The sequence below is a fragment of the Pseudophryne corroboree genome, chromosome 7, assembly GCF_028390025.1.
Source record: "Pseudophryne corroboree isolate aPseCor3 chromosome 7, aPseCor3.hap2, whole genome shotgun sequence".
In the NCBI taxonomy this organism is placed as follows: domain Eukaryota; kingdom Metazoa; phylum Chordata; class Amphibia; order Anura; family Myobatrachidae; genus Pseudophryne; species Pseudophryne corroboree.
The window spans coordinates 12511459-12537894 of record NC_086450.1 but is presented as its reverse complement, the minus strand read 5'-3'; the positions used below and the strand labels follow the sequence as shown (position 1 = coordinate 12537894).

The following is a 26436-nucleotide window of genomic DNA, read 5'->3' as shown; positions in this document are numbered from 1 at the left end:
ACCGTCACAAGGATTGAATCTTGAATATTCTCTATGTTTTGGCAAACGAAAGTTTTTAAAAAATGAAGTGTCAACCGTAATTAAACAGGTCTATAGAAAAACCTATGGTTGAGGGATCTTACACCACTGGAAAATCTACACAAATAACTTAGAATACCCCTGATGAAGTCATTGATGACGAAACGCATTGGCCAACATCCTTACAGGAAACGCAATGTTCTAAAGAATCCTATTGTATAAGCCAAATTAAGATAGAGAAATATCTATCCCAACTGTATCGTTTTATTGCTATAAATGTTTACAACTTTGTAATAAATTGTTATATGTTTTTAAGAAATGTTTTGATTTGATTGTACTCAATGATCAGGTGATAAAGTACAGAACAGCTATCTCCATTACCACTGCAAAGGTTTAAATACTCCTAAAAAAGGTTCAAATTATTAAGACTAGGTGCCCCTTGAGAAACCTTGCTATATCTACTTACTACAGGCCCTCTGTGGTAGAGGATCATTCTCTGGGTCTAGCTGCCGAACTGCTCTCTAAAGGTTCCGATAAACGTGAACCTCAGAGTTTTCACACATAAAGACACCTAAGAGTGAATAAACAAAGAGCGCAGGTAATTGATTATCTTGAGATATAGATATATATCTATATATCTATATCTATATGTGTGTGTGTGTGTGTGTGTAATGTATAGATATATATATATATAGATAGAGATAACATACACACAAACAATTTGTGTGGAGTAGCACCACCTAGTGGACAAAGTTTTAAACAATTAAAGAGAGATTGTGTGATATTACCATATAATAAGTTTTTAACATTGCTGGTCTCAGACATGGGGAAGAACCATAAATAGCCATAAAAGGGGTACGTTAAAGAACCTGTTTTACAGATAACTGGGGAAAAATGAAGGACAATACGCTCAAATAGCAAGTTGGTTAAATACTTTAATTATGAATATTAAATATTTAAAAGGTGTACTGTTCATGATCCAGTAAATGTAAAAGCATTCTATATTATCGCTTCTGAATCATACGAGTCAGTGATTATTGTTGAAGGGAATGATTCGTCTCAGAATAGTAGTAAAACGTCTGTAGAGAAATCGGGGTGGGAGCATTTTGCTTTTTAAACTGATGGAATCTCTCTTTATTCTGTGCTCTGCATTTTAAGGTTCCTGGAGGCTCTGGAGAAATCACTGATGTTGCATCTGGATGGGATGAAACACTCGCATCTTCTGGGAATTGTGTACAGCTTCTGGCTGCTTGGATTTCTGCCTCAGTCTGCAATAAACAGGATCCTAATGGATGAAAGTGTGCTAAGTGAGTGTGTGGCCCAGGTCGTGCTCAGTAGTTCTGTCCTGGTTTTATTTATCTATACATGCAATTGTCTGTGATGTAGCCTGTACAAATCCCGGTAAGTGGCTACACATATTCCCTATGCTGTAACTCTGTACGATACCTTGTGGTCAGTTTGTGCAATCTATAATCTGGATGCTTGTAACTTATTTATCAGTCTGTTCTGTACAGGATGCGGGAAGGGGGGCAACTGACTATCCCTCGTGTCTGTGGGGTATAAATTGCAACTTTTAAATACATTTTAATTGCAGTTTTTAAACAAGTTTACTTAACATTGTCCTGTGCCGCTGACGTTCTTTAGCGATACGAAGATAACGGTGGTTCTCGCTGACAGTAGAACAGAATTATAACTTCTGCGTGTGATGAAAGACCTACAGCAGCTACCGGTGGAGTTCACGGGATGGCGTCACTCTGCTGACATTCAGAATGTCACAACCATAATGGCAGCATCAAAATGTTGACGGTTTTGTCATTGTTTATATTTTGACCTGTGACATGTCGACATTCTGCAGGCTTGGAGGGGAAGGTTAAGGTAATGCTGTTGGAGGGTTCGGGTCTAGGTTGCGGGAGGGTTCGGGTTAGACACTAGAGGGCAGGCTAGGGTCTGGGGTGGGAGGGTCACACGTTGCCCCCTCTCTCCATTACATTAATGATGGACGGCGATAAATAAATATAAACAAAGTAAAAAAGTAACTTCCAAAATGCTAATGTATTTTAAAATGAGTTATTGTAACCCTGATCCTCTGCTCCATTGCGGGGAGAATTCTGCATTTTATGTGCAAGTCCACAGTTGCACAGTGTTGATGATTTTGCAACACACATAGAAACCAATAGCAGCACGGATGGTGTAGTGGTCAGCATTACTGCCTCACAGCACTGAGTTCTTGAGTTCGATTCCCACCAGGGCCCTAACTGTGTGGAGTTTGTATATTCTCCCCGTACTTGTGTGGGGTTACTCAGAGTACTCCGGTTTCTTCCCACAATTCAAAAATATACTGGTATGTTAATTGGCACAAAATTAACCCTAGCGTGAATGTGTGTGTGTGTACATGTGATAGGGAATATAGATTGTAAGCTCCACTGGGGCAGGGACAGATGTGAATGGGCAAATATTCTCTATACAGCGCTGCAGAATATGTGTGCGCTGTATAAATAACTGGTAATAAATAATAATAAATAAATAATGTCTCATTTCTTGCCTTACGAGTGTGGGGGACTTTACAGCCAGTTGATGTAAAGCCGCCAGGGCAGTCAGAAGTGTCTGATGGGTGCAGCTGCGGGGAGCTGATGGCAGTCAGGATGCATGTTCTCGTCGCTGGCCGCAGTTCGTCCGTAGTGCGATGACAATCAGCTGACTGGGCCACTTGTTGTGCTGCGTAATAAACTGCTGTATAATGGAGGAAGGACACGAGCTGATTTTGGCTCCTGCGTCTTCACTTATTAAAACATAACATTCAATATTCTGTTCTCAATCTAGCTACAAGTGTAAGTGGACGCGGTACCCACGCGTGATGTTGTATTTTTCCGTTTTCTTCTCTTGTATTTTTTTTTTCTTTCTTTTTAGGCAATCAATTTTTATTTAATAAAGCTCGGCTTTGATATAGAGAGGCACATGTGAATTGTATAGTTATTTGGAATCTTTCCATTGTATTTTCTCAGGCACGGAGAGCGAAAGAACAATGTGGAACCACATTAAAACGAGCTGGATGTTGGACACGTCTCAGGAACGAGCTTCGCTGCCGAGTTTGATAAAGGCTCCAGTGATGGGCGCGACTTCCATCCAACGCTTCCACACTTATCTGCAAGACTATATAGGAGAACCAAACTTGTACCAGTACAGCATGCAGATCCCCGGCAGCTACTACATTGGTATATACCACTAAGAATGTTTACATTTTAATGATACGTGAGCTTCCAGGGACCTGGGGTGTTCAGTTACCTGGCGGAGTCTCCAAAGGATTCCAAAACGATTATAGAAGTGCTGACGCAGACGCATTCTAGGTGTAGGATTTTTATAGTCAAAGTGGGATAACAAAATGATGCTTCTGTATCAGACAAGAGAAGCGCAGTCTATAAATCTTACAACGTTTAATCTGCAAATAACAGAACACACTTAATATAAATCACATGGCGGTGTATGAAAAGGACTACCATTGAGGACCATAATAGCAGGCAGTAATTTATCTCTACAATACACTTAAATGGTCAACTACGTTTATGAAGATCACAGTACAAGTTATATTATAACCTATATAGCCAGTTGGCATAATATACAACTAGATATATTTCAGTGTTGTCTCATGATAGTAGAGACTAGACCTTAATGCTGGCAGCTGGAACTAGTGGAGAGACACTTTTGCTCAGTTAGTGTGTATGCTACACTGTGTTATTCAAGGCTTCGTAGGGATTGGTAAACATTAGGTGTAATCCAAGCATTCAAGGAAATTACTGTTTTTGATTGGTTTACACATTGCTTGCACTCCATTATGAAGATATTCCTTCCAAGGGGATTATTTACTAAGATTCGTGTTCCTGCCAAATTGGTGGGAGTTTAAACCCGAATTTTATCGGCTGTATGTTTCTGCAACTTTTTGAAATTATTTTCGGTAATTTACTAAGATGCCGAGTTTTAGTTTTTCGTATTTTCCGATGTTGATGTGATTCGTATTGTCAGGCAGTGTTTTACGGGAGGGATTAGTATAATACTGATGGATATAACACAACAAAGCCCGGCCGGATCAGTGAGATCTGTGCAGGGCTTAAATGTTTACAGTCTTTTCATACTGTACACAATGAAGTGTGAAAAAATTTGCGTGGGGTCCCCCCTCCTAAGCATAACCAGCCTTGGGCTCTTTGAGCTGGTCCTGGTTGTTTAAAAACCGGGGGGGAAATGACTGGGGTCTCCCCGTATTTAGACAACCAGCACCGGCTCCTGGGCCGGCCCTGGTTTCAAAAATACGGGGGACAAAAGACGTAGGTGTCCCCCGTATTTTTAAAACCAGCTTTTAAAACCAGCACCGGGCTCCACTAGCCTGAGAGATAATGCCACAACTGGGGGACACTTTTATATAGGTCCCTGCGGCCGTGGCAGTACCCCCCCACCCCAACTAGTCACCCCTGTCCGGGGTTCCCTGGAGGAGTGGGGACCCCTTAAATCAAAGGGTTCCCACCCCTCCAGGCACCCAAGGACCAGGGGTGAAGCCCGGTGGCTGTCTCCTCCCCCCCCCCCCACACACACACCCCTCCCAAGCCTTCCCCGCTTGCTAGTACTTGGAGAACCACAAGTACCAGCATGTGGGGAATTAACGGGCCCGCTGGTACCTGTAGTTCTACAACAAAAGAAATACCCAAATAAAAACAATACACACACATACCGTGACAGTATAACTTTAATTAACATACATGCACACTCACACATACTTACCTAGTGTCCCACGGAGCCCCTTGGTCCCCTTGTCAAGTAGATTCCAGAAGGAAAGCTGGGAAAACAAAAAAGCCTGTTTTCCAGTGATGATCGGTCCTCTTCGTTCCATGTAGAATCCACAAGGTTAAAAAAAACAAAAATGAAAAAAGAAACCATGAAACCCCTTTTCCCGAATGCCGTGACCCCCCCGTGACTGCTTTTATTTGGGTATTTCTTTTGTTGTAGAACTACAGGTACCAGCGGGCCCGTTAATTCGCTGCATGCTGGTACTTGTGGTTCTCCAAGTACCAGCAAGCGGGGAAGACTTGCTTTGACTTGTAGTTCTACAACAACAGACAATATTCTTTCTCTAACGTCCTAGTGGATGCTGGGACTCCGTCAGGACCATGGGGAATAGCGGGCTCCGCAGGAGACAGGGCACATCTAAAAAAGCTTTTAGGTCACATGGTGCGTACTGGCTCCTCCCCCTATGACCCTCCTCCAAGCCTCAGTTAGGTTTTTGTGCCCGTCCGAGAGGGTGCAATCTAGGTGGCTCTCCTAAAGAGCTGTTTAGAAAAGTTTTTTTTTAGGTTTCAATCTCAGTGATTCCTGCTGGCAACAGGATCACTGCATCGAGGGACTTAGGGGAGAGATTTCCAACTCACCTGCGTGCAGGATGGATTGGAGTCTTAGGCTACTGGACACTTAGCTCCAGAGGGAGTCGGAACACAGGTCAGCCTGGGGTTCGTCCCGGAGCCGCGCCGCCGATCCCCCTTACAGACGCTGAAGAGACGGCAGAACGGAGGTCCGGAAAGCAGGCGGCAGAAGACTCCTCAGTCTTCTTGAAGGTAGCGCACAGCACGGCAGCTGTGCGCCATTGTTGTCACACGGCTCACTGACTCAGTCACGGAGGGTGCAGGGCGCTGCTGGGGGCGCCCTGGGCAGCAATATAATTACCTTTAGTGGCAAAATAAATACATCACATATAGCCATTAAGGCTATATGTATGTATTTTAACCCAGGCCAGTTTCTTAAAAACCGGGGAAAAGCCCGCCGAAAAAGGGGCGGAGTTTATTCTCCTCAGCACTCAGCGCCATTTTCCTGCTCAGCTCCGCTGGTGAGGAAGGCTCCCAGGTCTCTCCCCTGCACTGCACTACAGAAACAGGGTAACAAAGAGAAGGGGGGCATAAATTGGCGATATTTATATATTAAGAGCGCATATATAGTAAACAACACCTTCTAGGGTTGTTTATATACATTTATAGCGCTTTTGGTGTGTGCTGGCAAACTCTCCCTCTGTCTCCCCAAAGGGCTAGGGGGTCCTGTCTTCGATTAGAGCATTCCCTGTGTGGCTGCTGTGTGTCGGTACGTGTGTGTCGACATGTATGAGGACGATGTTGGTGTGGAGGCAGAGCAATTGCCGATGATGGTAATGTCACCCCCTAGGGAGTCGACACCGGAATGGATGGCTTTAGTTATGGAATTACGTGATAATGTCAGCACATTACAAAAGTCAGTTGACGAAATAAGACGCCCGGCTAACCAGTTAGTACCGGTTCAGGCGTCTCAGACACCGTCAGGGGCTGTAAAACGTCCTTTACCTCAGTCAGTCGACACGGGTACCGACACAGATGAATCTAGTGTCGACGGTGAAGAAACAAACGTATTTTCCAATAGGGCCACACGTTATATGATCACGGCAATGAAGGAGGCTTTGCAGATCTCTGATACTGCTGGTACCTCAAAAAGGGGTATTATGTGGGGGGTGAAAAAACTACCTGTATTTTTTCCAGAATCAGAGGAATTGAATGACGTGTGTGATGAAGCGTGGGTTAACCCCGATAGAAAACTGCTAATTTCCAAGAAGTTATTGGCATTATACCCTTTCCCACCAGAGGTTAGGGCGCGCTGGGAAAAACCCCCTAGGGTGGATAAGGCGCTCACACGTTTATCAAAGCAAGTGGCGTTGCCGTCTCCTGATACGGCCGCCCTCAAGGATCCAGCAGATAGGAGGCTGGAAACTACACTGAAGAGTATATACACACATACTGGTGTTATACTGCGACCGGCAATAGCCTCAGCCTGGATGTGCAGTGCTGGGGTAGTGTGGTTGGATTCTCTGACTGAAAATATTGATACCCTGGATAGGGACAGTATTTTATTGACTCTAGAGCAATTAAAGGATGCTTTCCTTTATATGCGAGATGCTCAGAGGGATGTTTGTACTCTAGCATCAAGAGTAAGCGCGATGTCCATATCTGCCAGAAGAAGTTTATGGACGCGACAGTGGTCAGGTGATGCGGATTCCAAGAGGCATATGGAAGTATTGCCATATAAAGGAGAGGAATTGTTTGGGGTCGGTCTTTCGGACCTGGTGGCCACGGCAACTGCCGGCAAATCCACTTTTTTACCTCAGACCCCCTCCCAACAGAAAAAGACACCGTCTTTTCAGCCGCAGTCCTTTCGCTCCTATAAAAAGCGACCAAAAGGACAGTCTTATCTGCCGCGAGGCAGAGGAAAGGGTAAGAAAGGGCAGCAAGCAGCCCCTGCCCAGGAACAGAAGCCCGCCCCGGCTTCTACAAAGCCATCAGCATGACGCTGGGGCTTTACAAGCGGACTCAGGAACGGTGGGGGGTCGACTCAAGATTTTCAGCAATCAATGGGTTCACTCACAAGTGGACCCGTGGGTCCTGCAGATAGTATCTCAGGGTTACATGCTGGAGTTCGAAAGGTCTCCCCCTCGCCGGTTCCTAAAGTCTGCTTTACCAACGTCTCCCTCAGAAAGGACGTCGGTTTTGGAAGCCATTCACAAGCTGTATTCTCAGCAGGTGATAGTGTGGAATAATACCCCTTTCCCTGTTGTAGGAGGGGTACCTTGACTATTTGTGGTACCGAAACCGGACGGTTCGGTAAGGCCTATTCTAAATCTGAAATCCTTGAACCTGTACATAAAGAAATTCAAGTTCAAGATGGAGTCACTCAGAGCAGTGATAGCGAATCTGGAAGAAGGAGACTTCATGGTGTCCTTGGACATAAAAGATGCTTATCTACATGTCCCGATTTACCCCTCACACCAAGGGTATCTCAGGTTCGTGATACAAGACTGTCATTATCAGTTTCAAACGCTGCCGTTTGGGTTGTCCACGGCCCCTCGGGTCTTTACCAAGGTAATGACCGAAATGATGGTTCTTCTACGAAGAAAAGGCGTATTAATTATCCCTTACTTGGACGATCTCCTGATAAGGGCAAAGTCCAGAGAACAGCTGGAAGTCGGTGTAGCGCTAACACAAGTAGTGCTTCAGCAACACGGGTGGATTCTAAATCTTCCAAAATCTCAATTGACCCCGACAACACATCTGCTGTTCCTGGGCATGATTCTGGACACGGTTCAGAAAAAGGTATTTCTCCCGGAAGAGAAAGCAAGGGAGTTATCCGAACTTGTCAAGAACCTCCTAAAACCAGGAACTGTGTCAGTACATCAATGCACAAGAGTCCTGGGAAAGATGGTGGCTTCGTACGAAGCGATTCCATTCGGCAGATTCCATGCACGAACATTTCAGTGGGATCTGCTGGACAAATGGTCCGGATCGCATCTGCACATGCATCAGCGGATAACACTGTCACCGAGAACAAGGTTGTCTCTCCTGTGGTGGTTGCAGACTGCCCATCTGTTAGTGGGCCGCAGATTCGGCATACAGGACTGGGTCCTGGTGACTACGGATGCCAGCCTACGAGGTTGGGGAGCAGTCACAAAGGGAAGAAACTTCCAGGGCGTGTGGTCAAACCTGGAGACGTCTCTTCACATAAATATACTGGAGCTAAGAGCGATCTACAATGCTCTAAGCCTGGCAAAATCGCTGCTTCAGGGTCAGCCGGTGTTGATCCAGTCCGACAACATCACGGCAGTCGCCCACGTAAACCGACAAGGCGGCACGAGAAGCAGGAGTGCAATGGCAGAAGCTGCAAGGATTCTGCGCTGGGCGGAGAATCATGTCGTAGCACTGTCAGCAGTGTTCATCCCGGGAGTGGACAACTGGGAAGCAGATTTCCTCAGCAGACACGACCTTCACCCGGGAGAGTGGGGACTTCATCCAGAAGTTTTCCACATGATTGTGAACCGTTGGGAAAAACCAAAGGTGGACATGATGGCGTCTCGCCTCAACAAAAAATTGGACAGGTATTGCGCCAGGTCAAGAGACCCTCAGGCAATAGCTGTGGACGCTCTGGTAACACCGTGGGTGTACCAGTCAGTGTATGTGTTCCCTCCTCTGCCTGAGAATTATACGGAAAAGAGGAGTAAGAACAATACTGGTAGCTCCGGACTGGCCAAGAAGAACTTGGTATCCGGAACTTCAAGAGATGCTCACGGAGGATCCGTGGCCTCTACCTCTAAGAAGGGATCTGCTTCAGCAGGGACCTTGTATGTTCCAAGACTTACCGCGGCTGCGTTTGACGGCATGGCGGTTGAACGCCGGATTCTAAAAGAGAAGGGCATTCCTGAGGAAGTTATTCCTACTTTAATTAAAGCCAGGAAAGAAGTGACCGCACAACATTATCACCGCATTTGGAGAAAATATGTTGCGTGGTGTGAGGCCAAGAAGGCTCCAACGGAAGAATTTCAATTGGGTCGATTCTTACATTTCCTGCAAGCAGGATTGTCTATGGGCCTCAAATTGGGGTCCATTAAAGTTCAAATTTCGGCCTTATCAATTTTCTTCCAGAAGGAATTGGCGTCAGTGCCTGAAGTACAAACTTTTGTCAAAGGTGTACTACATATACAACCCCCAATAGTGCCTCCAGTGGCACCGTGGGATTTGAACGTGGTTCTAAATTTTCTCAAATCTCATTGGTTTGAGCCTTTAAAATCGGTAGATTTAAAATACCTTACATGGAAGGTAACCATGCTGTTGGCCCTGGCTTCAGCCAGGAGAGTTTCGGAGTTGGCAGCTTTGTCATACAAAAGCCCATATCTGATATTCCATTCGGACAGGGCAGAATTGAGGACACGTCCTCAATTTCTCCCTAAGGTGGTTTCGGCATTTCACTTGAACCAGCCTATTGTGGTGCCTGCGGCTACTAGCGACTTGGAGGACTCCAAGTTACTGGACGTTGTCAGAGCATTAAAAATATATATTTCAAGGACAGCTGGAGTCAGAAAATCTGACTCGTTGTTTACATTGTATGCACCCAACAAGTTGGGTGCTCCTGCGTCTAAACAGACGATTGCACGTTGGATATGTAGTACAATCCAACTTGCACATTCTGTGGCAGGCCTGCCACAGCCTAAATCTGTAAAGGCCCATTCCACAAGGAAAGTGGGCTCATCCTGGGCGGCTGCCCGAGGAGTCTCGGCATTACAACTTTGCCGAGCAGCTACGTGGTCAGGGGAGAACACGTTTGTAAAATTTTACAAATTTGATACTCTGGCTAAGGAGGACCTGGAGTTCTCTCATTCGGTGCTGCAGAGTCATCCGCACTCTCCCGCCCGTTTGGGAGCTTTGGTATAATCCCCATGGTCCTGACGGAGTCCCAGCATCCACTAGGACGTTAGAGAAAATAAGAATTTACTTACCGATAATTCTATTTCTCATAGTCCGTAGTGGATGCTGGGCGCCCATCCCAAGTGCGGATTGTCTGCAATGCTTGTACATAGTTATTGTTACAAAAATCGGGTTATTACTGTTGTTGTGAGCCATCTGTTCAGAGGCTACTTCGTTTGTGTTATCATACTGTTAACTGGGTTCAGATCACAAGTTGTACGGTGTGATTGGTGTGGCTGGTATGAGTCTTACCCGGGATTCAAGATCCTTCCTTATTGTGTACGCTCGTCCGGGCACAGTACCTAACTGAGGCTTGGAGGAGGGTCATAGGGGGAGGAGCCAGTACGCACCATGTGACCTAAAAGCTTTTTTAGATGTGCCCTGTCTCCTGCGGAGCCCGCTATTCCCCATGGTCCTGACGGAGTCCCAGCATCCACTACGGACTATGAGAAATAGAATTATCGGTAAGTAAATTCTTATTTTTTTTACACAGACTATCAGCCCCCCATCCAACGCCCAGGGATGGGGGGGACAGCCTCGGGCTTCACCCCTGGTCCTTGGGTGCCTGGAGGGGGTGACCCCTTGATTTAAGGGGTCCCTACTCCTCTATGGAACCCCGGCCAGGGGTGACCAGTTGGAGGTGGAAGGGGTAATGCCACTGCCGCAGGGACCAGTATAAAAGTGTCCCCCGACTGTGGAGCCCGGTGCTGGTTTTAAAAATACGGGGGACCCCTACGTCTTTTGTTCCCCGTATTTTTGGAACCAGGGCCGTCCCAAGAGCCCAGTGCTGGTTGTCTAAATACCGGGGGACCACAGTCATTTTCCCCCCGGTATTTAAACAGCCAGGACCGGCTCAAAGAGCCCGGGGCTGGTTATGCTTAGGAGGGGGGACCCCACGCAATTTTTTTTTTTCTCCAGATTTTTAACTCTTTTAGACCCCTTGCCACAGATAGGCATGCACGGATCAGTGAGATCCGTGCATGCCTATCTGAACACGCCAGCAAAAAGCAGGTCTATTTTAAAATGCTTCTTTTTAACGATTTCTATGCTTTCCCGGCAGTGTTTGGCTATTGTCGGCAGTTAGTGTGAATACGAATTATTAGTTAATTACTGAGTTGTATCAAGTAACAGCCGTGTTTGACCGATGGTGTATTCATTCGTATTTGTAAACTCAGCCGGGGGGAAAAAATCCGAATAGCCCCAACACTGACGAGATTTGTGTTTAGTAAATTCCCGAGATGACACTTAGTAAAAAATAAATAAAAAACTCGGACAAAATCAGGACCTTAGTAAATATATATCCCCAAGTGTATCAATAATGGGAAACCCAACTGGCTATAGTATATTGTATGTAGGGATGCCATAGCGTGCTTCTAGCTCAATCCCAGCAATCTCTATTACCTCTCAGCAGCTGGGTCCCCTATATGGCAGCCTGCGAGAGGAGAGACGAGCAGGGTCCTCCGATTTTATGTACCTCACAGGGTTTTTGATTCACGTCTGACCTCCATCAAACCGGTGACCTTATAATACACGCCGGACTCCTTTGGTAAAAGACCATCAATGCCTTTCACTGCCTATAGATGTGTCCCTCCTACGTCCAGCATCAATACGGCACGCACCGCGAGATGCCTGGCGTAAGTGAGCCGCCGGGGCCCATGCAGCTCTGCTAACGTTGCGACTTAGTCACAATACAATGCGACTAGGACATACGAGGAGATTGTGTTGATTTAATTTAGTAAACGACACTTGTATATTGTGTGTGAGTCTGTATACGGAACAGAACTGTATTGTTGCACTTCGTATGTAGATTGAGAGTTGCACACAGATATACAGTGCCATATATCGCATTACTCAGCGCAGTCTCCTCGTGTGTCCTAGTCATACTGCGTTTTCGGTTCGACGCTAGAAGATTCTCACGCAGCCTGGCGTGCCAAGAGGGGCTGTTTGGCGTGACTGCAGCAAAGCTGTATGACGACACTTCTGCAAGTTCTAAATCAGCTTCCTCAGATCTCCACATTCAGACATTAACTTACACTGGGAATCCTCTGCTTCTCCTGTCTCTGGTGTTCTGTACGCTGTCACCCTAAAGCTATAGGGCCAAATACAATAACTCACGATTTGTGGGAGCAGGTGCGATTTCAGCAAAATAGCAATTCATGTGACGGCGTAACCAATCTGGTTTTCCTTATAAACTAATTGCCAGTTTAATGACCATTGCACCGACTCCAGCAAATCGCAGGCTGTTAGATTCCGCACATAGAGATTCATCACTGAAAATGCTGCTTCTCTGTATTGCAGTGCTCCGCACACACTGCTGGTTGGCACCCGTAGCGCAGCATGAACGTCGGTGAATGTGGTTTGTAGTGAAAGTATTACAGGGTTTCCCACTCTTGGTCTCCTCGGTGGGCAGACAGGACCTAGTGATTGCATATAGATCCTATAAGCGGGGAGATTGGATTCATGTAAAGCAGAGTGTGAGTGATGTGACTTCTCTGACTCTTGCAGACTTTGTACTGGCTTGGGACACAGAACAGAAGAAGTTGGTCCCAGTAGACAGCCTACAGACCAGCGACCGTTCCCAAAATACTGTAAGGTAAGAAAGCGTATCGCTATCCCACCTAGCCCTCACATAGAGGAGCGGACGGTTTTATTTCACAGTTCACTGCCTTGTGCAACGTTTGTATATTACTTCATAGTTTCTAATTAGATCTGCTAGTGTATTAAAATTGCGTGATTATATCTGCCGCCTGGCGCTGAGGAGCAGTTGTGGCGTCATTTTAAATCCAAGAAAATAAATGTATATATTTATGGCACGTGTTTATGTATTTATAAGATCGCTCTTATAAGATACAGTACACCTCTATGCCAGCATGCTAATACAATGATCTAATCAGCCAAGTGTGTGACAGCTACTCCGTATATAGGCATGGCCAAGAGGCTAAGTTGTTGTTGTTCAGAACAAACACCAGAGGGTTGCTCCAGGTGGGGTGGTTTGAGTATCTCAGAAGTTTCGCACACTAGTCTCTAAAGTTCTGTGGGCAACCGCACAGCGTCAGTCAGAGGTGTGGCCAGACTCGCTCGCAGAATGGTGGTAGACCAGTGCTGAAGCGCACGTCATGTAATAATCCTCTGTCCTCAATTGCACCGCTCACGACCTAGAATTAAGCCGTCTCTGGAAGCAGCTCCTGTACAAGGATAATTTGTCAGGAGCTTCATGTATTGGGTTCCCATATGGAGCCGCCACCCAAGCCTCAATGGCAAAAGTCTGCTTGAGTGGGGTAATGCACACCGGAGTGGTGGAAATGCGTTCTCAGGAGTGACCAATCGCGTTTCACCATCTAGCAGTCAGACTGGTAAATCTGCAAGGATAACGCTCCGTGTCTGAATGCACACTGCGAACTAACATTTGCTGGACGAGGAATGATAACTGGGGCTGCTTTTTGGTCCAGGCACCATGTAAAGCGCAATAGAATATGCTGGTGAGATATAAGTAAATGTTAATAATCAAATCCGTTCCGGTGAGGGGTTTTCTTAATCCTACAGAACACCGTGGCATTTGCTTCCGTCGCCGAATGTCTGTCATTGGTTTTCTTGTCTCAAGAGTCAGCCAAGGGCAGGAAAGGTAGCGCTACATGGACGGGTTCCCGGGCTCTGCTGTTGGATCTCCGATGATTGACGGTCGTCAGATTAATCACTTAATAAAACACAATGTGGCTGCAGCATTTTATGCACCGTTCTGTGGTTACTCTCCTGAAAATAATCACCCAGTGTGCTGCAGAGACTCTCCTGCCCCGAGCCCGGGAGGAGAGTGTTGTATCACTGACCTTGTTATACAGTGTGGAGTGATGTGTTGTCAATGTGATTACATTGTATGATTGACGGAGATCATCGTACTACAGAGTACAAAGGACAATTGCTTGGGTAAAAAAAACGGAAGAAACTGCTATTGGAAGATTAATCTTGAAATTCACAAAAAATCGCCTGTGTAGCCGTGTTTTACTAAATGGGTGTAAAGGTACAATGGGGTATATTTACTAAGATTCGTAATTGTCGAGATTTGGAGGGAGAATAAATACGAATGACATCGAATGTGTGAATTTGCAACTTTTTGAATTTTTTACGCCTCATTTACTATGCTGTCGTATTCTGCATTTTCGTGTTTTCCGATGTCGATGTCATTCAGAATTTCGGGCAGTGTTTTACGGGAGTGATTAGTAAAACACTGCCGAATTTAACACGATGAATCCCGGCCGGGTCTGTGAGATCCGTGCAGGGCTTCATTGTGTACCTTAAAAGAAGTGTATAAAGTGTTAAAAATCCTGAAAAAATTTGCGTGGGGTCCCCCCTCCTAAGCATAACCAGCCTCGGGCTCTTTGAGCCGGTCCTGGTTGTAAAAATACGGGGGGGGGAAATTGACAGGGGTTTCCCCATATTTTAACAACCAGCACCGGGCTCTGCGCCTGGTCCTGGTGCAAAAAATACGGGGGACAAAAAAACGTAGGGGTCCCCTGTATTTTTAACACCAACACCGGGCTCCACTAGTCAGGGAGATAATGCCACAGCCGGGGGACACTTTTATATTGGTCCCTGCGGCCCTGGCATTAAATCACCAACTAGTCACCCCTGGCCGGGGTACCCTGGAGGAGTGGGGACCCCTTAAATCCAGGGGTTTCCCCCTCCAGCCACCCAAGGACCAGGGGTGAAGCCCGAGGCTGTCTCTCCCCCCGTCCCCCCCCCTTCCCAATCCAAGGGCTGCGGATGGGAGGCTGATAGCCTTTTGTGTAAAAAAAAAAAGAATATTGTTTTTTTGTAGCAGAACTACAAGTCTTAGCAAGCCTACCCCGCAAGCTGGTATTTGGAGAACCACAAGTACCAGCATGCCCGGGGGAAACGGGCCCGCTGGTACCTACAAATAAAATTCCCAAATAAAAACAAAACACACACACCGTGATAGTAAAATTTTATTAAACATACATGCACACTTACTTACATACATACATACATACATACATACATACATACATACATACTTACCTATGTTGACACAAAGCACTCGGTCCTCTTGTCCAGTAGAATCCCGGGGTACCTGTAAATAAAATTATACTTACAAAAAATCCGGTGTAGATCGGTCCTCTTCTTAACAGTTATAATCCAGGGACTTGGTAAAAAAAAATAAACCGAAATACCCGAACCACGCACTGAAAGGGGATCCATGTTTACACATGGATCCCCTTTCCCCGACTGCGCACTGTAGATACAATGTAGCGCAGAGGCGCACCATTATATCCAATGGTGGGAACTTTGCGGTCTGCCATAGACCGCGAGGTTAAGTGGGGTCACTCTTGTTGTTAGCCCCACTTAACCTCGCGGTCTACCGCAGACCGCAAAGTTCCCACTATTGGATACAATGTAGCGCCTCTGCGCTACATTGTATCTACAGTACGCAGCCTGACTGACCGTTCAGGAGCACACAGCCAATCAGGAGAGTGCCATGACGTGGCGCTCCCTGATTGGCTGAAGGGACACTCTTTGACAGCAGTCACGGGGGGTCCCGCCAGTCGGCCTTTCAGTGCGTGGTTCGGGTATTTCGGTTTATTGTTTTTAACAAGTACGTGGATTATAACTGTTAAGAAGAGGACCGATCTACACCGGATTTTTTGTAAATTTTATTTACAGGTACCCCGGGATTCTACTGGACAAGGGGACCGACTGCTTCGTGTCAACATAGGTAGGTAAGTAAGTATGTGTGTATGTAAGTGTGCATGTATGTTTAATAAAATTTTACTATCACGGTGTGTGTTTTGTTTTTATTTGGGTATTTTTTTGGTAGTAGAACTACAGGTACCAGCGGGCCCATTTTTCCCCTGCATGCTGGTACTTGTGGTTCTCCAAGTACCAGCTTGCGGGGGAGGCTTGCTAAGACTTGTAGTTCTGCTACACAAAACAATATTCTTTTTTTTTTTTTTACACAAAAGGCTATCAGCCTCCCATCTGCCGCCCTTGGATTGGGGGGGGGGGTGTAACAGCCTCGGGCTTCACCCCTGGTCCTTGGGTGGCTGGAGGGGGTGGGGGGGCCTCCAGGGTACCCCGGCCAGGGGTGACTAGTTGCCCGGCTGTGGCATTATCTCCCTGACTAGTGGAGCCCGGTGCTGGTGTTAAAAATACGAAGGGACCCCTACGTTTTTTGTCCCCCGTATTTTTTGGACCAGGCGCAGAGCCTGGTGCTGGTTGTTAAAATATGGGGGAACCCCTGTCAATTTCCCCCCCCGTATTTTTACAACCAGGACCGGCTCAAAGAGCCCGAGGCTGGTTATGCTTAGGAGGGGGGACCCCACGCAAAAAAAATATTCAGATTTTTAACTATTTCACACCCCTCCCACTGATAGGCATGCACGGATCCCACGGATCCGTGCATGCCTATCAGAATACGGTAAAAAAAAGCAGGTCTATTTGAAAACTGCTTTTTTTTTTAACGATTTGTCCTTTTTCATGGCAGTGTTTGGCTATTGCTGGCAGTGATTGTGAATTCGAATTTTTAGTTAATTACCGAGTTGTATAAAATAACAGGCGTGTTTGACCGATGGTGTATTCATTTGTATTTTTTTTCTTTGCCTTCAAAAAAAATACGAATGCCCTCATCACTGCCGAGATTTGACTTTAGTAAATTCCCGGGATGACACTTTTGTGTTTTTTCATCAAATCGGTTAAAATCGGAAGCTTAGTAACTATATCCCATTGTCTGATCCGTTTTTTTCTCTGACGTCCTAGTGGATGCTGGGAACTCCGAAAGGACCATGGGGAATAGACGGGCTCCGCAGGAGACTGGGCACTCTAAAAGAAAGATTAGGTACTATCTGGTGTGCACTGGCTCCTCCCTCTATGCCCCTCCTCCAGACCTCAGTTAGAATCTGTGCCCGGCCAGAGCTGGGTGCTCCTAGTGGGCTCTCCTGAGCTTGCTAGAAAGAAAGTATTTGTTAGGTTTTTTATTTTCAGTGAGATCTGCTGGCAACAGACTCACTGCTACGAGGGACTGAGGGGAGAGAAGCAAACCTACCTGCTTGCAGCTAGCTTGTGCTTCTTAGGCTACTGGACACCATTAGCTCCAGAGGGTTCGAACACAGGGCCTGACCTCGATCGTCCGTTCCCGGAGCCGCGCCGCCGTCCCCCTTGCAGAGCCAGAAGACAGAAGAACAGTTGAAATCGGCGGCAGAAGACTCCTCTCTTCATTAAGGTAGCGCACAGCACTGCAGCTGTGCGCCATTGCTCCCACAGCACACCACACACTCCGGTCACTGTAGGGTGCAGGGCGCTGGGGAAGGGGCGCCTTGGGCAGCAATTATAATACCTTTTGGCACAAATTACACACACAATACAGTCTAGCACTGTATATGTGTGCAAACCCCCGCCATTAAGTCACACAAAACGCGGGACAGAAGCCCGCCGCTGAGGGGGCGGGGCCTTCTTCCTCAGCACATCAGCGCTATTTTCCTTCACAGCTCCGCTGGAAGCACGCTCCCCAGGCTCTCCCCTGCAGTATCCAGGTACAAGACGGGTTAAAAAGAGAGGGGGGGCACATAAATTTAGGCACAAATCGATACAAACAAGCAGCTATTGGGAAAATCACTTATTAGCAGTGTAAATCCCTGTGTTATATAGCGCTGTGGTGTGTGCTGGCATACACACTCTCTCTGTCTCCCCAAAGGACTTTGTGCGGTCCTGTCCTCAGTCTGAGCATTCCCTGTGTGTGTGTGGTGTGTCGGTACGGCTGTGTCGACATGTTTGATGAGGAGGGTTACGTGGAGGCGGAGCAGGGGCAGATACATGTGGTGTCGCCCCCGACGGGGCTGACACCTGATTGGATGGATATGTGGAAGGTCTTAACCGACAGTGTCATCTCCTTACATAAAAGGTTTGATGACGCAGCAGCCTTGGGACAGCCGGGGTCTCAGCCCGCGCCTGCCCAGGCGACTCAGAAGCCGTCAGGGGCTCATAAACGCCCGCTAGCTCTGATGGTAGACACAGATGTCGACACGGAGTCTGACTCCAGTGTAGATGAGGATGAGACAAATGTACAGTCTACAAAAGCCATCCGATGCATGATTACTGCAATGAAAGATGTATTGCACATTTCTGATATTAACCCGGTTACCACCAAAAGGGTATTATGTTTGGGGAGAAAAAGCAGCCAGTGACTTTTCCCCCATCTGATGAATTAAATGATTTGTGTGAAGAAGCGTGGAGTTCCCCTGATAAGAAACTAGTGATTTCTAAGAGGTTACTGATGGCGTACCCTTTCCCGCCAACGGATAGGTTACGTTGGGAAACATCCCCTAGGGTGGACAAGGCGCTAACACGCTTATCTAAAAGGGTGGCACTGCCGTCTCAGGATACGGCCGCCCTAAAGGATCCTGCGGATAGAAAGCAGGAAGCTATCCTGAAGTCTGTGTTTACACACTCTGGTACTCTACTGAGACCTGCTATTGCTTCAGCCTGGATGTGTAGTGCTGCAGCAGCATGGACTTATACCCTGTCAGACAACATTGATTCCCTCGACAGGGATACTATTTTGCTAACCATAGAACATATAAAAGACGTCGTCTTATATATGCGGGATGCACAGAGGGATATTTGCCTGCTGGCATCTAGAATTAATGCAATGTCCATTTCTGCCAGGAGAGTATTATGGACTCGGCAGTGGACAGGAGATGCTGATTCTAAAAAAACACATGGAGGTTTTGCCTTATAAGGGTGAGGAACTATTTGGGGAAGGTCTCTCGGACCTCGTATCCACAGCAACTGCTGGGAAGTCGACTTTTTTTGCCTCAGGTTCGCTCACAGCCTAAGAAAGCACTGTATTATCAAATGCAGTCCTTTCGGCCTCAGAAAGGCAAGCGGGTCAGAGGAGCATCCTTTCTGGCCAGAGGCAAGGGTAGAGGAAAGAAGCTGCACCAGGCAGCCAGTTCCCAGGAACAAAAATCCTCCCCTGCTTCCACTAAGTCCACCGCATGACGTTGGGGCTCCACAGGCGGAGCCAGGTGCGGTGGGGGCGCATCTCCGAAACTTCAGCAATCAGTGGGTTCGCTCACAAGTGGATCTATGGGCTGTACAAATTGTATCTCAGGAATACAAGCTGGAGTTCGAGGCGACTCCCCCTCGCCGTTACCTCAAATCAGCCTTGCCAGCTGCTCCCAGGGAAAGGGAGGTAGTACTGGCGGCAATTCACAAGCTGTACCTCCAGCAGGTGATAATCAAGGTCCCCCTCCTTCAACAGGGACGGGGTTACTATTCCACAATGTTTGTGGTACCGAAACCGGACGGTTCGGTGAGACCCATCCTGAATTTAAAATCCTTGAACACTTATATAAAGAAGTTCAAGTTCAAAATGGAATCGCTCAGGGCGGTTATTGCAAGCCTGGAAGAGGGGGATTTTATGGTGTCGCTGGACATCAAGGATGCTTACTTGCATGTCCCCATTTTCCCACCTCACCAGGAGTACCTCAGGTTTGTGGTACAGGACTGTCATTACCAATTCCAGACGTTGCCGTTTGGTCTCTCCACGGCTCCGAGACTATTTACCAAGGTAATGGCCGAAATGATGATACTCCTTCGAAGAAAGGGAGTTATAATTATCCCGTACTTGGACGATCTCCTCATAAAGGCGAGGTCCAAAGAGCAGTTGTTGGTCAGCGTAGCACTCTCTCAGGAAATGTTGCAACAGCACGGCTGGATTCTGAATATCCCAAAGTTGCAGCTGATCCCTACCGACGCGTCTGCTTTTCCTGGGAATGATTCTGGACATAGAACAGAAGAAGGTTTTTCTCCCAGAGGAGAAGGCCCAGGAATTGTCATCTCTGGTCAGGGACCTCCTGAAACCAAAACAGGTGTCAGTGCATCACTGCACGCGAGTCCTGGGAAAGATGGTGGCTTCTTACAAAGCAATTCCCTTCGGCAGGTTCCATGCAAGGATCTTTCAGTGGGATCTGTTGGACAAATGGTCCGGATCGCATCTTCAGATGCATTGGTTGATCACCCTGTCCCCAAGGGCCAGGGTGTCTCTGCTGTGGTGGCTGCAGAGTGCTCATCTTCTCGAGGGACGCAGGTTCGGCATACAGGACTGGATCCTGGTGACCACGGATGCAACCCTCCGAGGATGGGGGGCAGTCACTCAGGGAGGAAACTTCCAAGGACAGTGGTCAAGTCTGGAGACTTCTTTACACATAAATATATTGGAACTAAGGGCCATCTACAACGCCCTGAGTCAAGCAGAGCCCCTGCTTCAAAACCAATCTGTACTGATTCAGTCAGACAACATCACGGCGGTCGCCCATGTAAACCGCCAGGGCGGCACGAGAAGCAGGATGGCAATGGCAGAAGCCACAAGGATTCTTCGATGGGCGGAGAATCACGTGCTAGCACTGTCAGCAGTGTTCATTCCGGGAGTGGACAACTGGAAAGCAGACTTCCTCAGCAGGCACGACCTCCACCCGGGAGAGTGGGGACTTCATCAAGAAGTCTTCACACAGATTGTAAACCGTTGGGAACTGCCACAGGTGGACATGATGGAGTCCCGCCTCAACAAAAAGCTAAAAAAATATTGCGCCAGGTCACGGGACCCTCAGGCGATAGCTGTGGACGCACTAGTGACACCGTGGGTGTACCAGTCGGTTTATGTGTTCCCTCCTCTTCCTCTCATACCCAAGGTACTGAGGATAGTAAGAAAGAGAGGAGTAAGAACTATACTCATCGTTCCGGATTGGCCAAGAAGAACTTGGTACCCAGAACTACAAGAAATTATCTCAGAGGACCCATGGCCTCTGCCTCTCAGACAGGACCTGTTACAGCAGGGGCCCTGTCTGTTCCAAGACTTACCGCGGCTGCGTTTGACGGCATGGCGGTTGAACGCCGGATCCTAGCGGAAAAGGGCATTCCGGATGACGTTATTCCTACGCTGATAAAGGCTAGGAAAGACGTGACAGCAAAACATTATCACCGTATATGGCGAAAATGTGTTGCTTGGTGTGAGGCCAGGAAGGCCCCTACAGAGGAATTCCAGCTGGGTCGATTCCTGCACTTCCTACAGTCAGGAGTGACTATGGGCCTAAAATTAGGATCCATAAAGGCCCAGATTTCGGCCCTATCTATTTTCTTTCAAAAAGAACTGGCTTCACTGCCTGAAGTTCAGACGTTTGTTAAGGGAGTGCTGCATATTCAGCCCCCTTTTGTGCCTCCAGTGGCACCTTGGGATCTTAACGTTATGTTGGATTTCCTGAAATCACACTGGTTTGAGCCACTTAAGACCGTGGAGCTAAAGTATCTCACGTGGAAGGTGGTCATGCTGTTGGCCTTGGGTTCAGCTAGGCGTGTGTCAGAATTGGCGGCTTTGTCATGTAAAAGCCCGTATCTGATCTTCCATATGGACAGGGCAGAATTGAGGACTCGTCCCCAATTTCTCCCAAAGGTGGTATCAGCGTTTCATTTGAACCAACCTATTGTGGTGCCTGCGGCTACTCGGGACTTGGAGGCTTCCAAGTTGCTGGATGTAGTCAGGGCTTTGAAAATCTATGTAGCCAGGACGGCTGGAGTCAGGAAAACTGACTCGCTGTTTATCCTGCATGCACCCAACAAACTGGGTGCTCCGGCTTCAAAGCAAACTATTGCGCGCTGGATCTGTAACACGATTCAGCAAGCTCATTCTGCGGCAGGGTTACCGCATCCTAAATCGGTAAAAGCCCATTCCACAAGGAAGGTGGGCTCTTCTTGGGCGGCTGCCCGAGGGGTCTTGGCTTTACAGCTTTGCCGAGCTGCTACTTTGTCGGGTTCAAACACATTTGCTAAGTTCTACAAGTTTGATACCCTGGCTGAGGGAGGACCTTGCCTTTGCTCATTCGGTGCTGCAGAGTCATCCGCACTCTCCCGCCCGTTTGGGAGCTTTGGTATAATCCCCATGGTCCTTACGGAGTTCCCAGCATCCACTAGGACGTCGGAGAAAATAAGAATTTACTCACCGGTAATTCTATTTCTCGTAGTCCGTAGTGGATGCTGGGCGCCCGTCCCAAGTGCGGACTCTCTGCAATACATGTATATAGTTATTGCTTAACTAAAGGGTTATTGTTATGAGCCATCTGTTACTGAGGCTCAGCTGTTGTTCATACTGTTAACTGGGTATAGTTATCACAAGTTATACGGTGTGATTGGTGTGGCTGGTATGAGTCTTGCCCTGGATTCCAAATCCTTTCCTTGTTGTGTCAGCTCTTCCGGGCACAGTTTCCTTAACTGAGGTCTGGAGGAGGGGCATAGAGAGAGGAGCCAGTGCACACCAGATAGTACCTAATCTTTCTTTTAGAGTGCCCAGTCTCCTGCGGAGCCCGTCTATTCCCCATGGTCCTTACGGAGTACCCAGCATCCACTACGGACTACGAGAAATAGAATTACCGGTGAGTAAATTCTTATTATTTCTTTCTGCTCCTGTGAGCTCCACCTTCGGCTGTGTCCACACTTACTGCGCTTCCGTACGCCATATAACACGAGGCATTGATCCGCCAAGAGCGTACCACATTTTTATGTTGACTTTGCATCTTTGTCACTAAGCAGCAGACGGTGTACTAGAGACGCGGGGCTGCACAGGAATTAGTCTTACACGCGTGCAAAGTCGCAGATGAAGCAGAATGGAACGTTGTGTGAAAAGACACAGCCGCTCTCATCCCGGCGCTTTTTATAAGGATCCAGGCTCTGTCGCACACAGATGTACAAACGTCACGCACACCGTTGATCGGTGCAAGCTAGCAGTTTGGTTGTGTCGCTTCTGTGTGTTTCAATTAAGCAAATAAGATGCACATTTTAGGGTAAATGTAATAGGTGCAGGACTTTGGGTGAGAATGCCCGTGTGTTTTTTAAAGCGGCAATCGTTTACAAACAGGGCCTGATGCGCAGAGAGGGGGCTATATGGTGCGACTGTAGCCGCAGTGATAAAGGACACATCTGTATATGGCATGGTGCACTTGTGGCTCATAGTACATGTGGGAGAAAAAATCCTTTCCTCCATTTGCCCGGAAGATACCACATTAGTGTGGTAAAGTTTCACTGTGCATCACCAAGTAACCAGCAGCCCAAGTCCCCTCGTGTCCCTTATATATGTGTCCTTATACATGTAGCCCTGCTACGCCACACAGAGCAAGAAGCCTGGTGTGAGTGAGCCGCCAGATCCCGTGCAACTCCCAACGCCCGGGAGTCTCTCAAAACTGCTGCTTAGTTACAACCATGTGGTTAGGACGCATCGGGAGACTGCTGAGTAATGTGATATAGAGCACTTGTATATTGTGTGTGACGGAGTCTGTATACGGAGCAGAACAGGAAAAATACATTGTAGCACTGCGTATACAGATTCAGAGACTCGGTAGAACACAGACACACAAGTGTCCTATCACATGACTTGGTGCTGTCCTCTCGTGCATCCTAGATGCATTGCGTGCGACACAGACACCTTTTCGGCAAAAGAGACTCCTGACGCTAGAAGATTCTCTCGGGCCCTGGCGTGCCATGAGGGGCTGTTTGGCGCAACTGCAGCAAAGATATATACGAGGACACATCTGTCTGTCTTTGTGAAGGTACGGGTTTTGTGGGAGTTGTTGGTTGAGCCGCCAGTGCATGTACAGTAGATGATCCGTCCTTATAGGAGGACTCTAACGTCTCATGGTTTCAGTGCGGCTGGTTCTGCTGTGCGTCACATGCTGCCCAGAAATCCCTGTCCTGCACTGAGCGTACTTAGGGGTGAAACACTCTCTCTATAGGGTCACATTTCCCTAATATCATTTATTGTCCTGTTTGCCTGATAGTAACTCACTGTTTTGTATCTTTTCTGTATTTTACATAGAATTGCTGTACTGTGCTTTCCTAGAAGTGCGTTTACTTTGGGGTCTCTTCATCCAAATGGAAATGTGGCTGCAAAGACCCGGCTGATAAAGTCTCATGGCTTTGATGTTGTGCTGGTGAGTTCCTTCGTTCATCCTCCTTTTCCTCGTCCCCACATAATACACAATGACGCTCAAACGTCTCTTCTTCTAGTAAGTAAAATGCGTTATATAACACCGGCTATTTCCATACTGTCTAAAGGAGAGATTATAATCCAATAAGAGTAACAGTGTTCCCAAACCATATCTGATTTATTAGTGGGAATTCCAAACATGACAATCCCTCTCCTGATGCGTGACGTTGATTCGTTCTCACGCGTTTCACATGGCTGATTTGATAGGCTGTCATAGGCCACTAATACATCATCCCCTGTGTGTCTTAGTGGTGACACTGAGCACACCCGTTGACGGTGTGACGTGGCTCAGCCAGATATGATTATTTTGTGTAATGTATTTGCGGTCAGCACAGGAGTAAGTGGTGGTAGACTGAGGACCTCACTGCGGAGGGGGGTAGAATGGAAGAATTGTGGTAGGGAGTTCAATATAGATTGGATGCGTAATAAGAAACTAGATTCATTGACCTAATGAGGAAACGCGGCAGTCCTTTATATGATCGCCATACGCGGTGTCAGGGAGGTTTGGTTTTCTCTTGGGCAGATGTGATGTGAAAGCCTGTGCTGCCGCCTACTGGTCACCGTGTCCTGGAATTTAGAGAAGATCACTGGTGTGTGTCTTTTTTTTTTTTTATCCCCCCCCCCCCCCCCGTAGGGTCCCCGTTATGTGTGGCATTCTGGCGACAACCAGATGAGCTTCCGCAGCGCTCACCGACTAACCTAACCTTCTCTTTCTAAGATTCCCGTGCACAGGTTTTTCGGGATGCCTGATGAGGAGAAAGTGGCATTTTTGAGGATGAACGTGTTTCGAGAATCTGCTGACAGCACGCATGAAGTTCCGGCAGAATAATACGAGTGGACCCACGTGACACACAATGGATTATGTTATGGACCTAATTTGCTGAATGGAATAAAATCAATTAAAATTTTAAATGCGTCTCCAACTCCTGGCTTTTTAGGATTTGTACACTAGTACATTATTTCTGTACTACAACCCTCCCACCTCATCTCATGTATGTTGGTTACCGAGAAGGAATTCTAGTGTTTTGAAGTGGCAATATACTTTGACACCAGAAGATGGCGCTTACATCGTGCTTTACGTAAAGCTGATGACGTCTGGAAGGAATGTGCCTTATATGGTAGCCTTTTAAATCTGTGAACACAATTGGCTAGAGAGGAGGAGGCCACGTTCTTGGTAGCTGGCTCTGGGGAGGTGCATGCTTTCATATGTTATGACCTGGGAAGCCATGCTTGAAGCATGTGTGACATCTGTACGCCATATATCTGCCTTCTGTCTCTCACTTGTAACTTGGGGGTTTAAGGATTGCAGCCAAAGACTTTCTTATGTAAGATACGTGATGTGTCTGGTTTTACCTTAGGTAAAGCGTAAGATCAGGAACTTGTGGTGGGGATCCGCTGCATGATTTGGGAGTACTGTAAGAGCCCCCGGAATCCTGCATTAACAGTCCCTAGGGGAACAGGAAGCTTGAAGAAAAGGCGCGTCTAGTTATAGGAAAAATGTGTTATGCACAGGTTGTCCCTTCAGCTCTGCTGCTGGCACCGTGAACATTTCTAGAGGTCAGAAGATGTATAGTTGGGATTCTGGCGGTCATGTGACCGACGCCGGAATCCCGACTTAATCCCCTGCTGTAATGACTTAATCCCCTGCTGTATTGTTTTCCCTGCATTGTATTGCAGCTGAGAACAATAGATGAAAGGTTTATGCTAATAAGCCTTGGGGCACCTAGGTGCAGCAGAGACGCCTAGATGAGCAAGGCTCCATCTGTACCTTTCAATTGTGTGGAGGATATAAAAAAAAAAATCCGGACAGTCTGACCGCCTTCTGCAGCCGTTTGTAAAATCGGTACACAAAAAAAATGATCCAGAAAATAAAATCTACCTGCGCTCTGTGTTACCGATATTGTACATGGTACCAGCTGCCTGGCAGTATCTATGCCATATATGTATACAAAGCGCTAAATATAATATACTGCCAATCTGTGTGTCTTGCGACTAAAAACACGGGGACTTCATATATTGAGCAACATATGCTTTTATTTGCTACATGCACAGAGACGGCGGCATATTATGGTTAGCGCTGATAGTTCTACG

General features: G+C 47.2%; 1 protein-coding gene across 1 annotated transcript in view; it reads left to right on the top strand.

Moving 5' to 3' along the window:
- FASTKD2 (FAST kinase domains 2) overlaps positions 1–25257 on the top strand; it is a 51592-nt gene extending 26335 nt beyond the window's left edge. The window contains 5 exon segments of the mRNA XM_063932690.1: positions 1177–1325; positions 3021–3230; positions 12810–12897; positions 24175–24289; positions 25064–25257. Coding sequence (XP_063788760.1) covers positions 1177–1325; positions 3021–3230; positions 12810–12897; positions 24175–24289; positions 25064–25174 — 673 coding nt within the window. The 3' untranslated portion in view covers positions 25175–25257.
- Positions 25258–26436: the final 1179 nt, after the last annotated feature.